This window comes from Giraffa tippelskirchi, chromosome 8 (assembly GCF_054371585.1).
Source record: "Giraffa tippelskirchi isolate mGirTip1 chromosome 8, T2T-mGirTip1v1.2.pri, whole genome shotgun sequence".
NCBI lineage: Eukaryota > Metazoa > Chordata > Mammalia > Artiodactyla > Giraffidae > Giraffa > Giraffa tippelskirchi.
In genome coordinates, this window is record NC_137282.1 from 74,644,793 (window position 1) to 74,661,281 (window position 16,489).

General features: G+C 42.0%; 1 protein-coding gene across 1 annotated transcript in view; it reads right to left on the reverse strand.

Annotated features, from left to right (window-relative positions):
* The window catches only part of CSMD1 (CUB and Sushi multiple domains 1), a 1,578,457-nt gene that overhangs the window by 338,896 nt on the left and 1,223,072 nt on the right, over positions 1-16,489 (reverse strand). Inside the window, exons 18-20 of the mRNA XM_081517452.1 lie at positions 14,186-14,302; positions 12,579-12,794; positions 7,993-8,181 (exon numbers count right to left, since the gene is read on the reverse strand). Coding sequence (XP_081373578.1) covers positions 7,993-8,181; positions 12,579-12,794; positions 14,186-14,302 — 522 coding nt within the window. The remainder of the gene's footprint in view (positions 1-7,992; positions 8,182-12,578; positions 12,795-14,185; positions 14,303-16,489) is intronic.

Sequence of the window (16,489 nt, forward strand, 5' to 3'; positions counted from 1 at the left end):
TGCCCAGTCTCTCTCTGACAATAATTGAAGTCCTCCTCTGCACTAGGAGTGGGGCTTCCCTGGCCTGATGATGGAAGGAAAAAGCTGGAGATTCAGGATCAGCTCCAGATGATTTGTGCCCTTGAATCTCAGGATGTCCCCACATACAAGGGTCAGGAAGAGAATCGGGTGGAAAACACAAGAAAACTTGGATCTCCTGCCCTTACCTTTCCCTCCAAAAATCCATAAAGGGGGGGTTTATGGGAAATGGTGGAGAAAAGGTTAAGAAAGAAGCACAAATGGCCTTATGTACATGTGGGCTTATGGGCATGACTGAAGCAGAGGAACATTTGGGAGAACTTAGGAGATCTGGCTGAAAACACAGACTGGGCCAGACGGCAGGGGGTGTCTGGGGGTCATGGAACCAGTATTCCTGGAGAGCTTGGAGCACAGAGGTGACCTGATAGATGGCTGTTTGGAAAAGAGGACACACACTAAAAGAAAACAGTGAGCTGGAGACCATTATACGGAGTGAAGTAAGCCAGAAAGAAAAGCACCAATACAGTATACTAACCCATATATATGTAATTTAGAAGGATGGTAATGATAACCCTATATGGGAGACAGAAAAGGAGACACAGATGCATAGAACAGTCTTTTGGACTCTGTGGGAGAAGGTGATGGTGGGACAATCTGAGAGAATAGCATTGAAACATGTATATTATATGTGAAACAGAACACCAGTCCAGGTTCATTGCATGAGACAGGGTGCTCAGGGCTGGAGAAATGGGATGACCCAGAGGGATGGGATGGGGAGGGAGGTGGGAGGGGGTTCAGGATGGGGAACACATGTAAACCCACGGCTGATTCATGTCAATGTATGGCAAAAATCACTACAATATTGTAAAGTAATTAGCCTCCAACTAAAATAAATAAATTAATAATAATAATAATAAAAAGAAAACAGTAAATCCAAAGATTCTAAAGGAAACAGTCATAGTGTGAAAATGGACATGCAAACAAATTCTAGAATTCCCAGTCTAGAGGAACACACTGGAAGATCAAATAAGTACTTATGATGCTGGGAAAGACTGAAGGCAGGAGGAGAAGGGTAAGACAAAGGATGATGTGGTTGGATGGCATCACTGACTCAATGGACGTGAGTCTGAGCAAGCTCCAGGATATAGTGAAGAACAGGGAAGCCAGGTATGCTGCAGTCCATAGGAGTTGTAAAGAGTTGGACATGACTCATCGATTGAACAACAAAAGGGTTGATAAAAAGTATAAGACTTTCCCTGTCTGGGTACAGCAATCTATTCTTCTTTTGGTCTGTTTGTCACTTGAACTGAACGCATTTTTATAAGTATTATATCATTAAATAAAAAAGACAATCCCATGAGGTCAGTATCAATGCTAAGTCCATTTTACAGATGAGGAAACAGGCAGGTTAATTAACCTGCTCAAGATCACATGGGGCAGGGTGGATGGTTGACCGAGTTGGGATATGAACCTCAGGTGGTCTAGTAACAACCACACTATGTTGTCAGTGTACACTATTTATTATTAATTATGCTTACAGATGTTAAGTAACCCATGAGGAACACATATGAATGTATGACTCCAAAAGAGTAGGAACATGAAGCTGTCATGATTGAGCATCTTAACATTCCACAAAATATCTTGCCACGGAACAGGAACGCCTGCACTGGGATCTTGTTTGTGAGGCAGGCTAATGACTTAAGTTTATTTCCAATTGAATGCCCTAGTGCACAAAGACAGATGCGACATGAGTTTCAAATGAACGAGCTGGAATGTGTAAAGAAGACTGGGTAAGTGCTCTAACGCCCAAGACTCTGTCCCATAGGAGATAATTGAGTGAAATATGACAAACAGTAAAAAAGCAGGTGCTCAGAAAGTTAAAGAATGCAAGTCATCAGAATCTCAGAAATTCTTTGAACTTGATTCCAGACATCCATTGCAAATCTCCATTCCTGGAGCAATTAAATGTGTCAATTTTAAGTTCTTTCCATAATCCATTTAAAATGACTTTAAGATGAAAGAATATAATTTCCCGTAAAATGAATCATTGGCCCTTTTTTTTTAATGAAGAACCTCCTGAAACTGTAATTAAAATTGAATTGTCATTTAGAGTTTTGTAATGGAACTAAACTTATAAAAGTAAATGAAAAAATAGAAAGGAGTCAATTGATTTTTCAGTTAATTCTTCTGTACAAAAGCATCAACCTGTGCAGGCTGTCTTAGCAGCTCTGGGTGATGTAACAGAAGAGATGAGAGGCTTCAAGGACAACATTAATCAGTATTTCTCAGAGCTTTGGAAGCTGAAAGTCCACACCCATAGCACTAACCATATTATCTGTAAGTATTAATATTCAATATTAAGAGATACTTTATCAGGGATATTAATTTACTATTTGATAGTAACATAGTAGGTGAAAATATATGCTGAAATGGCAACTCACTCCAGGATCCTTGCCTGGAGAATCCCATGGACAGCCTGGCGGGCGGGCTGCAGACCACAGGGTCTCAAAGAGTCAGATACTTGACTGACTGAGCATGCGCGCAATCTGCCTACTTACACTGATCTGGATTCAAATTCTGTTGCTGGAGACTTGCTCCCCTAAACACTATTGAAGCCCACAATACCTCTCATCTCACAGGGACACTTCTTCACGTAAGGGGTGCAGATCAGGGTAGTTCTCAGCCCAGATGTTCCCTCAAAGTTCTGTGTATAGCCACTTGTTTGTTAGGGAAAGGTGAAGCAGCGAGCTCGTAACTCACTCGGCCTTCCTCCAGGGTGTGACCTTTGGAATGGGTCTGCAACTCTTGGCTAGGGAGGGGCTATTCTTATTTCTACGATTTTGAAGGAAGAAAGATAGACACAGAGGGCTAACAAATCCAGCTGTGAGATCAAGATAGGCACTTCTGAGAGAAGTAACGATTGCTTGACAAGCATTTACTGAATAAGGCCCAGAGCTGAATCTGGGCTAAGACAGCCCCCACAGTAAAGGAAAGGTCAGCCTAGCGGGGTAGACAGAGATAAGCAGACAAATTTTCTGGTTCAGATGGAGATCCTGGAGGGTCCCTCTCCGGCCAGTGAGTAAGCATGATGGAGAGAGCTGCATGGAGGGGGTTCAAAATGAGGAGGGGCAGTCTGGCAGAAAAGGGGGTGCACGCTGTGAGTAAGGAGCGGTGAAGAGAGAGGCCTACAGGTAAGAGAACCAGGCAATTTCATGTCCTGTGCCGTGTGTGTGTACGTGAGTGTAGGTGTGTGCCCAAGCTCAAGTACACAAGTGAGCTGGGTGGGAAGTCCCAGGGTCCACCACTACCTAACACTGACCCTCCTGGACGCTGCCCCAAGGTTCTGTTAAGGGACAGGTGGGGGAGGCTCTGAATTCAGACAGATCACTCTGGAGCTGCAGCCCCCAGGGGGCAGTCCTGAAGGCAGGGGGCGTCTTCAGGAGGTGAAGGTGAAGGCTTCTCAAGGCCAGCCAGAGAGGAGCCCTGGGGGAAGCAGAATCTTTAGAACTACCACTATTTGGATGTGGAGAATGGGGGAAATGGAGGCAGGAGAACTCCCAGCTGCCACGTGGGTCACCTGGTGGGTTTTAATGCCCTTGGAAATCTGGTTAGTCAGATTGACTCTGTTCTTTGCAGCCAAAGATGGAGAAGTTCTATACAGTCAGCAAAACCAAGACCTGGAACTGACTGTAGCTCAGATCATGAACTTCTTATTGCTTAAAATTCAGGCTTAAATTGAAGAAAGTAGGGAAAACCACTAGGCCATTCAGGTATGATCTTAATAACATTCCTTATGATTATACAGTAGAAGTGACAAATAGATTCAAGGGGTTAGATATGGTAGCTACTGCTGCTGCTAAGTCACTTCAGTCGTGTCCGACTCTGTGTGACCCCATAGACAGCAGCCCACCGGGCTCCCCCGTCCCTGGGATTCTCCAGGCAAGAACACCAGAGTGGGTTGCCATTTCCTTCTCCAATGCATGAAAGTGAAAAGTGAAAGTGAAGTCGCTCAGTCGTGTTCGGCTGTTTGTGACCCCATGGACTGCAGCCCACCAGGCTCCTCCGTCCATGGGATTTTCCAGGCAAGAGTACTGGAGTGGGGTGCCATTGCCTTCTCTGAGATATGGTAGACAGAGTGCCTAAAGAACTATGGAAAGAGGTCTGTGACATTATAGAGGAGGCAGTGACCAAAGCCACCCCAAAGAAAAAGAAATACAAGAAGGCAAAATGGTTGTCTGAGGAGACCTTACAAATAACTGAGAAAAGAGAAGAAGCAAAAGGCAAAGGAGAAAGAGAAAGATATACCCAACTAAATGCAGAGTTCCAGAGAATAGCAAGAAGATATAAGTAAGCCGTCTTAAGTCAACAATGCAAAGAAATACAGGGAAACAACAAAATGGGAAAGGCTAGAGATCTCTGCAAGAAAACTGTAGCTATCAAGGGAACATTTCATGCAAAGAAGGGCACAGTTTACTGTGTCCTTTAGGACAGAAATTGTAAGGACCTAATAGAAGCAGAAGATATTAAGAAGAGGTGGCAAGAATACACAGAAGAACTATACACAAAATGTCTTAATGACCTGGATAACCACAATGGTGTGGTCACTCACCTAGAATCAGACATTCTGGAATGTGAAGTCAATTGAGACTTAGTAAGCATTACTACAAACAAAGTTAGTAGAGTTGATGGAATTTCAGCTATTTCAATTCCTAAAAGATGATGCTGTTAAAGTGCTGCACTCAGTATGTCAGCAAATTTGAAAAACTCAGCAGTGGCCATGAGACTGGAAAACATCAGTTTTCACTCCAATCCCAAAGAAAGGCGATGCCAGATAATGTTCAAACTACCGTACAACTGCACTCATTTCATATGCTAGCAAGGTAATGCTCAAAATCCTTCAAGATAGACTTCAGCAGTACATGAACTTAGAACTTCCAGATGTACAAACTGGGTTTAGAAAAGGCAGACAAACCAGAGATCAAATTGCTAACATTTGCTGGATCATAGAAAAAGTAAGGGGATTAAAAAAAAATCTGCTTCATTGACTATGCTAAAGCCTTTGTGTGGATCACAATAAACTGTGGAAAATTCTTAAAGAGATGGTAATACCAGACCACCTTACCTGCTTCCTGAGAAACCTGTATGCAGAACAAGAAGCAACAGTTAGAACCAGACATGGAACAACAGACTGGTTCAAAATTGGGAAAGGAATACAACAAGGCTGTATATCATTACCCTGTTTATTTAACTTATATACAGAGTATATCCAGTGAAATGCCAGGCTGGATGAAGCACAAGCTGGAATCAAGATAGCCAGGAGAAATATCAATAACCTCATATATGCAGATGATATTACTCTAAAGGCAAAAATTGAAGAGGAACTAAAGAGCCTCTTGATGAAGGTGAAAGAGTAAAGTGAAAAAGCTGGAAGCTGGATTAAAACTCAGCATTCAAAAAACTAAGATCATGGCATCTGGTCCCATCACTTCATGGCAAATAGATGGAGAGAAAGTGGAAACAGTGACAGATTTTATTTTCTTGGGCTCCAAAATCACTGCGGATGGTGACCACAGCCAGGAAATTAAAATGCACTTGCTCTTTGAAAGAAAAGCTATGTCAAACCTAGACAGCATATTAAAAACCAGAGACATCACTTTGCTGACAGAGGTTTGCATAGTCAAAGCTATTGTTTTTCCAGTAATCATGTATGGATGTGAGAGTTGGACCATAAAGAAGGCTAAGTGCCAAAGAATGGATACTTTGAAGCTGTGATGCTTAAGATTCTTGAGAGTCCCTTTGGAGAGCAAGATCAGACCAGTCAATCGTAAAGGAAATCAACCTTGAAGATTCATTGGAAGGACTTCTGATAAAGCTGAAGCTCCAAAACTTTGCCAACCTGATGCAAAGAGCTGGCTTATTGGAAAAGACCCTGATACTGGAAAAGATTGAGGGCAGGAGAAGAAGCGGGCCACAGAGGTTGAGATGGTTGGATGGCATTATCGACTCAATGAACACAATTTTGAGCAAAGTCCAGGAGATACTGAAGAACAGGAAAGCCTGGTGTGCTGTAGTGCTTCATGCGGTCACAAGAGTCAGACAGGACTTAGCGACTGAACAATAACATGGTTATTCAAAGGTCTCTCGTGGCCAGATGGGCTGGAAGGAAGTTTGGGGAGCAGCTGGTAAAATACAAGAGGAGAAATATAGAACAACCTCAGCCCAGGGCACTGGGCTGTCTCAGTGCTGGGGTGAAAGGCCTAGTGCTGGAATCTTGCTGACTGTGCCAGTGGGCAAAGGTCTTAGGTTCTTAGTGTTCCCATCTATAGAATGGGTTTGACACATGCAAAGAGTTCAGAGCTGTGCTGGTCTAGAAATATTAACTATTATTTCAACCCCCATTGCTCCTCATTTTATATTTAAGGCAACAATGTAAAAAACCCAGATAACAAGAAAGAATCTAGATAAAATAGAATAAATGCAAATAGAATATTAAAATCGATAGACAATGTTACTTATGGGAAATAAAGCTTCAGCTTCATTGCGTTGGGAGCTTTTTTCTCCAAATTTTAATTATCTTGTTCAGTAATTTCTAATTTTGGGTACATGGATTCTAGGCAACTCTGGGAACATTTAGGATCATCTAGAAAATTATTTTCTTAGAAAGTATTCCTTTTTTCTTTAGGCCATGTTCAAAATTGGCATCCAATTCTCAAATAAAATCCATAACTAAAAAAAAGTGAGAACTACTGTTTTAGGAGAAAGTCAGATCATAGAAAGGTCAGATATGCATCCCGGCAGGAAGCAGAGATGATATACTTCATGTTCATTAGTCTAATTTTTTATATTAAAGTCCTCACTACCCTACTGTCTATGCCACATTGAAACACAAAAAGACAGTATTACCTTTGAATCACATAATATTTCTAAATAATTTAAGAGATTCTGTGCTTTGGAAAAAGCATGGTTTACTAAGTTAACAATACAGCATTTTTATGGGTTATGAAATTTCAGTTTCATAACTTGCCCACCAGGCTCTAGTTTATCAGCTGGTAAGAGGCGCGTGGAGGGTACCAGGGGCTCCTTAAAAACTCAGAAGGCTCACAGTTAAGGAGTCCGAGGGTCCTCAGTAGACAGAAGCCATAATGCTGTGACATTAGCCATGCTTGGTAGCTTTAAAGGATACACTGCAAGCCCTTCTCATGCTGAACAGCATTGCAGAGGGCAGGCACTAGACACTGCTCCTGGAGCTAATGACTAGGCTGGCCAGACCTTCGGCCAAGCATCCATGTTTCAACTCTGAGCCGCCAGATCGATTCTCTGCTGAACTCTTCACAGCAGCACAGGCTCAGGCTAACGGCAAATATATCCCGCGGAACGGGCATCCAGAGTCCACAGTCTCAGCACAGTGCCTCTTTCCAAGCACCTAAATAAAGATTCATACAGCTCTACAGAATGACTGCTTGAATTCCTCAACAACATAGGGAGAAAGCTAATTCGGCATTACAATTGCTAGCACGCCTACTTTGCAGGAGTATGCACAGTCCTCTAATCAGAGGGTAAAGAAATAACAAAACCAGTACTTTAAATTGTCACCAAGAGATGCTCACTGCTTTTAAGCAACAGAATTGTCAAAGGCTGTGGTAATACAGCCTGCCTTCTAGCTTTTGCTTTTTCTTTTGCCCCAGGTACACAGTATATATGTTTATATATATATTCTTCCTTCATCACTATGCTTGACACAGGCTTTAGTTTCACCCCCGTTCAGGCATGAGGGTTTAGAGCTGAAAGGGGCTGGCTTGGTCACTGCGGTAACCACAGCCCAGAGGGTTCCTCCTGCCCTGGGAAGTGGAGTGGCCTCTGTCCAGCCCGGCGGGGGGGCCCTCACCCCTCCCTGGCCCAGGGGGCTGCCCTGTGCGCTGATTGCACCACGCCCTGTCCCCTGGATGAATGAAATGAAAGCGTGTGACCACCTACCCACACACCTTGGCAGGGGTGCACTCCACACACGGCGGCCCCCACCCAGGCACGTGAGCTTGGTAGCACCTTCTAAGCGGTAACCCGGGAAGCAGGAGAAGGTCAGGGCGTCCCCGACTCCGAAGCGAAAGCCGATTCTTCTGCTGAAGGCAGGGACGCCAGGGTCATCGCACGGCTCGAGGTCGTACTCTGAGACAGGGAGGGACAGAGCACACTGGTGGGAACCTGTGTAAACACTCAAACATCACTTAGCAAGAATCAAAGGCTGCTATTATTTTTTAAAAAATAAACCACTAGACATATTTTTTTCCTCAGACTCTGTTGTAACTGTCACACGGATTGTTGTTCTTTGTACTATGGGTTTGAGCATGACAAATGGAATAAATTTTAGTATTTAAAAAAGTAGATGTGGGGACGGCCCTGGTGGTCCAGTGGCTGAGACTTTGTCCTCCCAAAGCAGGGGGCCCAGGTTCCATCCCAGGTCAGGGAACTAGATCTCACGTGCTACAGCTAAGAGTTTGCATGCTGCAAATAAGACCCAGTTCAGGCAAATAAATAAATATTAAAAAAAAAATAGATGTATAACATTATAATAACCTGATCCATTTAGACCTGCCACTTTAACAGTGTGGATTTATTTTCGTGACACATCTAATTGCTGAAATCAGTTACTGTCCTCTTCTTAGAGGTGATTTGGAGAAATAAGACCCAGTGGAGCAGAAACTAAAAGCAACATCACAAGGTTCTGCTGGTGGAAAATTCATCATAACCAATTCCACCCCTAAAATACATCTCAGTATGAAACAGCAAAACTGTAACCTGTCTCTTTCAATTTACAAGCCATGTTCTATTGAAATGCAATAGAAAATGTTCTGGAAACTGCTGGAAATTTCTGCAGAGTACTCAGGAAGAAGGTGCTAATTTAGTAATCAAGAAAAAAAAAAAGATTAATGTCTGGTGTTTTGCTGCATTTGGGGATTAAATGCAAAAAATACCACTACTAATAACATTTTATATTTGTTTCATTCTATGGTGTCAATTCTTTCAAGCCTCAATTATAACAGGACAGTTGCATCTGCACTGTCATTGGTCTCAAGGTCCATCCTTCAGTCCATTTTTCTCCTTCTTGCTTTTTTGTTTAGTGTCTAATGCCCAGTGCTAAGTCAGATAGGGTCAAATGGTGACCACCATCAGGGATTTGAATGACAGAAAGAGTTTCAAAGAAGTTAAAGTGACAGTTAAAGAATGAGCATTATTGCAACGAAGGGGAGACAAAAGACAGGTTTTCCTAAGGTGGTGGGGAAAGTGTGCTGGTTCTTCTGAAAACACATTGCCTCTCTTTCCAGTTTCCAGCTCTCTCAACTGTGGATTCTGTATTTTCAATGAACACAGTAAATTCAACTATCATTCCCCCAGTATTTCTCAATTTTAATTCATCTTTTCTATTCCCATCACCCACAAGTTTCATCACTGGCATCCTGACCTCATAAGAAGAAATCTCTTTTCCCCTTTTTCCCTTGTCTCACACAACTTACTGGTCAACGTGTGAGTGCCACACTTGCTACATGGTCTTGGCTCTGTTTTTCATTTAAGTAAAAACTCTATTCTGGATCTATAACATATTCAAACTACTCTGGTCACTCTGGAAATATGATCATTAATTTGACTTATTTTTAATATGCCCCAGCAAGGGGAAAAGTAATATCATTTAATTCAACCCAATAAATATTTATTTGTCATACCAAAACAGAATGGCAGACTTCCTAGGAAAAAGAACACATAGTACTGGACCTCTGGAGGGAGGAGTTGGCCTGAAGGATGAAGAAAGGCTTTGAATGAAGAGGACACCACATCTGTAAAGGCACTGAGCTGCTCAGATTCTCATCTTTTGAAGAGAATGACCAGGAAATTATGTGAACTCACAGAAAGTTGTCATTCAGAAGGCAGAATCATAGGAGGCATGGCGAAGGGAGGTTGGAATAGTAAGTGGACACAGAGAATGGTCAGAAATGGACGCTTAAGGTAGAGCAGATGGAGCCGGGAAGGTGGACAGCATGACCTAAACATTCTGGACTAATGAGCTCTTCTGTCCAAATATCCCTTCATTATCCGCAGGGACACTGACTGGGAGACGCAATTGACAAATGATCGTTTAATGTCTGTTCCTGCGTGTGCGCTCAGGCGTGTCTGCCCTTTGTGACCCCATGGACAGTAGCCCACCAGGCTCTCCTCTCCATGGGATTCTCCAGCAAGAATACTGGCACAGGTAGACATTCCCTTCTTCAGGAGATCTTTACAACTCAGGGATCAAACTCATGTCTCTTGTCTCTCCTGCATTGGCAGATGGATTCTTTACTCACTGAGCCTCCTGAGAAGTCACTTCAATAAACTTTCTAAAAAAGACAGAAACAAACCAGACTAACAAGGAAAAAAAAAAGTCCAAATATAAGAGCATACTGATTTGGTACAAATATCTGAAAAATCCTCAGAAGGGCAAATGCTTCATTTGCACAATAAAGTTGTTACCTCTTTGGGCAGAAAAAATGAACTCCATTGTGTTACTGTCACTGGAAATCATTCACAGCCTGGTTTCAGTGTATTTTGTTCTTAGCCTGATGGACTGAGTGTGCATATGTGATACAGTATAGACAAACAGGACTCCTTGTGCAAGTCTTATAGACGGCTTTCTATGGGTTGTGTGCAAATGAATCGTTACATATGCTCAAGACGCATTGCCACTTTGGTCTTAAAATTTGAAACCACTTTAAAACTGCCCCCAGTAGCTACAAAGACACAGGAGAGTGTGTGTTGCCGTTCCTGTTGTTCCTTTGCTTTGTTGTTGAGGGAGTTTATGGAAGGAAACAGCCAACTTTATACCTGTCCTCTGACTCCTGGAGTCAAAAGCCTCCTTGTAGCTGTGTCACTTGTAGCTGTGTGTGGGAAGTGATGGAACGAAGAAAGAGATGGTGCAGAATGGATAGAGGTTGCACAGACTCCTGAGAAACATCTACAGCACAGATCCACAGACTGGCACCACTGCCAATTTCTGTCTTTGGAGTATTCTGCTTAAATTCATTTTGGATCACGATGAAAGGAGGAAGACAGTGGAGTGATGTCTCGCAGTGATACTAATTGAGATCCACCCCGGGAGAACACACAGGGAGATGGATTTAGGTATTAGCATTAGGAAGATTTAAGTCTTTGATATAGAAAGTGGCCAATTTCATGATTACCATTGATTGCATCAAATTTCGAAGATAACAAGGAGTCTGAGCCTGTCTGGCAAGCTCCATTAATGCAGTGAAATAACAGGAAAAATCAACAAAGTCGGATTAAGATAAATGGCAATTGGTCATAATTACAGGGAGTATAAAATGATTCAGAGCATCTTAAAATCCCTAAGAAGTCTTTTTTTAAACAATATTTCAATTTGAAAATCATGTTTCAATAAAGCTAAAACAGACAGTATTTCATTTTATATATTTTAATGATCATGCGGTATTTAGTAGGTGTTTATTGACAACTTAACTAATTCCTATTATGTGTAAGATCCCGGACTGGACCTGTCTTGATGTGAAGGAGGAACAAGGAAATACTTCTACAAAGAGTTTTAGCCTCAGAACAGGAGATAACATAAATACTCAGATATTTTAGCAAAGAACCTGATGAGTGTCATTGAAAGTTACTAGGGAATTAACTGGAACAATAAAAATAGAAGAAAGTACTTGTAATTACAGGACTCAGAAACCACCTTATGAAAACTACTTTAGCTCTGGGCAATTAAACGTGATGTGGGAAACCACTTTCTTTGCCTAAGCATCAGATACACAAATGGAAATTAATACAGTTGTTTACACCAGTCAGTCATCTCAGAGCAGTGATGCCTCTGCCAGCTGCGGTATGTCTAAGACCCAGTGGGACATCTGATGCTGATTCTTGTCGAACACTGTTTGTTTATGTGATTAAAATTATCCCCCACAAGTTTGACCAGTGAACTGTCTGTACTGGTTTTTCTCACCTGTAAAAATATATTAATATCATTCTTAGCAATTTAACACATACAGACAGTGGCTAAAACTACATAAACCTCTCACACGCATTATCTATATTTTATAATAAAGGTGAAAATGTTTCCTAATTTTGGAGTATGCTTTTGTTGCTTTAATGACGGCATTCAGGTCAACAAGAAGCTCATCCTCGATTTGCACGGTCACCTTTTATTCATCCTAAAGGTGGCTCTCATCACAAGTACTGGCGTCTCCTGGAAGGCAGGACCCAAAACAATCAGACCACAGTGAATTCTGAGTACGTTCCCCAGTAAGGACAGTGTCCTCAGAGGTTTTGGTAGCACTGATGACAAGAGACTGAGAAGGTAGTGATATTAGGAAATCTGGGGGGATGCGAATTTACAATTGATGTGAGGCAAACAATGTCTTGGGGCTGCCAGGCAGCGGCCCTTCACTCTCAGCTGCTCCTCCACACCAGCTGGATCTTCCCACTGGCCAGCCGTTTACCTGTAAACACACACACACACTTGCTCACCCAATGGTACAATTACTGCCAGAGAAGATAAGTCCCCAGCGTACCTGAAAACGTGATGTTGAAGCCCTCATAGGAAATGGAAAAGTCTGATATGAACCGCAGCTGGGCTGTGAAGTTGCCAAACAGACCCGCCTTGATGGTGTGAGGCAGCACCGAGCCCGTGAGCCTGGCCACAGGCTCCGAGAAGCTCCCGTCCTCCGTGATCAGCAGGTAGTCGTGGGAGCTCTCCAGGTGGAAGGTGTGGAAGATCATCTGCACTCCTGAGAGACAGAGACGGAGTCGGTGAGGGGGAGATGGAGAGGGATAGAGAGAGACGGACTCAGTGATGGGGAGACAGAGAGAGAGAGACAGTGAGAGGGAGACAGAGAGACACACAGAGATGGAGTCGGTGAGGGGGAGACAGAGAGAGACACAGACAGAGAGAGACAGAGAGAGAGATGGTGAGAGGGAGACAGACAGAGACAGAGAGAGAGATGGAGTCAGCGAGAGAGAGATGGAGAGAGACAGAGAGAGAAAGGGCAGAGAGGGGAGTAAAGCGGGTATTGATAAAATCAAAAATTGGGGAAAGAATTCCTTCTGAGCATCAAAGTCTTGAATCAAAATATAATCTTAAAATGCAATCTGAATTATGAACTTTGAAAGTAAAGTACAGAGAATAGATAGAGAGTGGCTTTAGGAATAAAAGAGAGAAGAAGGAATAAAAGAGAGAAGAAGGAATAAACAGCAAAACCCAATGTTTCAGCGTATATAGGTACAGATACAGTTACAGATTAGACACAAGGATACACAGAGAGCTATGGATGCAGGTTCCAACATCAATACATGACTAAACTTGGCAGGAGGGTTCAATGGGCTGTGCACAGACCCTCAGGGCAAGCATTTGTGACTAAGGAGACAAGGACCAGACCTCTGTCCCATTGATAGTAAACATGTCCTTTAGAAACGTCAGGCTTGGAGGTTTAATATAAAAACTTATACAAGTGAGGGAAGAGAGTTATGAAATCCTAGTTTCATGCGGCCCTTTGGGCATATGATGCCCTAGTAGCTATACTCACAAAGTATTATTTCTGAATTCCTATACATAGTTAATATAAGTAACCATGAAGAGATCTTTTTAATAAAAATATTTATTTTTATGATGACAAAACCCTGGTCACTCCTAACTTGCTTATTCTTTTTTTCTTTTTCATTTTCCTTCAAAGCCAGGTTCTCCTTAACATACAATTACTCATTATGTGTAACAATACTCATCAGACTTAGAACACATGGCAAGTATAAGAATGGGGCTTAGATTTATCACGGAAATGAGAAGTTAGATAATTCTATGTCTCCTTTTATTTAAGCGTTATTCACATTTTGTATAATGCATGCCTCTTTTCTTTAGCATTGCAACTGATTTTCAAGCTTATGTTCACAAGCATAAATTCAAGTTATCTGATCAATAGAGAATAAAATAAAGAATCAACTTTTGCTTGAATGTACCAATAATTTAAAGATTATTTTTCTTCTAGAATCTTATTAAAAATCAGTTAGTAATCAAAACATATATGAGAAAGTTAGTTACCTTACTTGCTCACACATCAATATTTTTTGTTCCCATGTTTGCATCTAGTTAATTATTTTATAATTTTGAAATCTGTAATATTCTTACCCTTTCCATGAGACACCTCAATGGTCCACGTACAGTTTAGAGAGTTTGGATAAAAATCTGGAAACCCAGGAGAAAGAACTGTTCCACTCTTTCCATGGATGTATCCTCCACAGAGGGCTTAAATAATAAGAGATACCATTTTAGTATTAAAATTTCACAATGATTGCTACAATAAGATACTTTACAAGTGGCATTTAATTTGCAGAAGGAATAAAAGAATATTTAAGGTCACCTCCATGAAAAATAAAACAAAACCAAAACTTTATTTTGCCTGCAATGTGTCAGTTCATATACAAAGACCTAAGTAGTACAAAACCTGGAAAGACACCATGGAGCAGGCTATACCAGCTCAAGCGGGAGCCTCCTGTGATGGTGAGGTCTGTGTCTGCTTGACTGTGCCACAGGATGCACAGACATTTGACCTGACTTTATTCTGAATGTGTCTGTGAGGAAGCTCCTGGGTGAGATGACGCTGGAACAGGTGGACCGAGTACAGCAGGTGGCCTGCCCCTGATGGGGGTGGGCTTCGTCCAACAGGTCAGAGGCCTGAGGAGGTCAGAAAGGCTGAGCATCTTGTAAGCAAGATGGAACACATCTTGCCCAGTGGCTTTCACACTGGGACCTGAGCTTCCTTCCTATCCTCAGTCTTGAACAGGAGCATCAGCTCCTTCTGAGTCTTAAGGTTGCTAGCCTCCAGACTGGAATTCACACCTTGTGGCCCCTGGGTATCTAGCTGGCTGACCACAGACCTGAGGGCGTCACAGCCTCCGTAAACATGTGAGTCAATTTCTTATAATAAATTTCTCCATCTCTACCTACATCTCTGTATCTTACTGATTCCAATCCTCTAGAGCTGCCAGCATTCTCGGTAGCACTTCATTGAATTTAAATCCTTTACAACAATATATGTCCTGTTCAATATGTCTTAGTCTCATTTTTGAAAGAAGAAAAAGAAAGTTGTACATAATCTCTTGAGGGAGGAAGTTGAGATGTTTAGGGAATCGGTGTCCTATGGAGGTTTCGGCACTCAGACCTTGATGCCAGAAAGTGATGAGTTCAGATGCCGACCTGTCTCTGACTCTGTGGTCTTTGGCAAGTAGCTTGTCCTCCTTCCTGTACATCTGTCTTATCTTAAAACTGAACACAATGATGAAAGCCATCTCTTAGGGTAGCTGTTTATAGCAACTGGCTTCATAGAACAGAAATTACAGGGTCCCATATGTATTAAATACCCAAGACATTAGCTGTTGATACTATGAATGGATCTTCATAGCATCACTATGTACAATACACAGATGTCCATCAACAGATGAATGGATAAAGAAGATGTGGTACATGTGTACCATTCAGCCATAGAAAGAACGGATTTGAGTCAGTTCTGGTGAGGTGGGTGAATCTACAGAGTGAAGTAAGTCAGAAAGAGAAAAACAAATATAGTATATTAAAGAAAGGCAATGCCAAAGAATGCTCAAACTACTGCACAATTGCACTCATCTCACACACTAGTAAAGTAATGCTCAAAGTTCTCCAAGCCAGGCTTCAACAATACGTGAACCGTGAACTTTCAGATGTGAAAGCTGGTTTTAGAAAAGGCAGAGGAACCAGAGATCAAATTGCCAACATCCACTGGATCATCAAAAAAGCAAGAGAGTTCCAGAAAAACATCTACTTCTGCTTTATTGACTATGTCAAAGCCTTTGACTGTGTGGATCACAATAAACTGTGGAAAATTCTGAAAGAGATGGGAATACCAGACCATCTGACCTGTCTCTTGAGAAACCTGTATGCAGGTCAGGAAGCAACAGTTAGAACTGGACATGGAACAACAGACTGGTTCCAAATAGGAAAAGGAGTATGTCAAGGCTGTATATTGTCACCCTGCTTATTTAACTTATATGCAGAGTGCATCATGAGAAATGCTGGGCTGGAAGAAACACAAGCTGGAATCAAGATTGCCGGGAGAAATATAAATAACCTCAGATATGCAGATGACACCACCCTTATGGCAGAAAGTGAAGAAGAACTAAAGAGCCTCTTGATGAATGAAAGAGGAGAGTGAAAATGTTGGCTTAAAGTTCAACATTCAGAAAACTAAGATCATGGCATCTGGTCCCATCACTTCATGGGAAATAGATGGGGAAAAGTGGAAACAGTGTCAGACTTTATTTTTTTGGGCTCCAAAGTCACTGCTGATGGCGATTGCAGCCATGAAATTAAAAGATGCTTACTCCTTGGAAGGAAGGTTAAGACCAACCTAGATAGCATATTTAAGAGCAGAGACATTACTTTGCCAGCAAAGGTCCA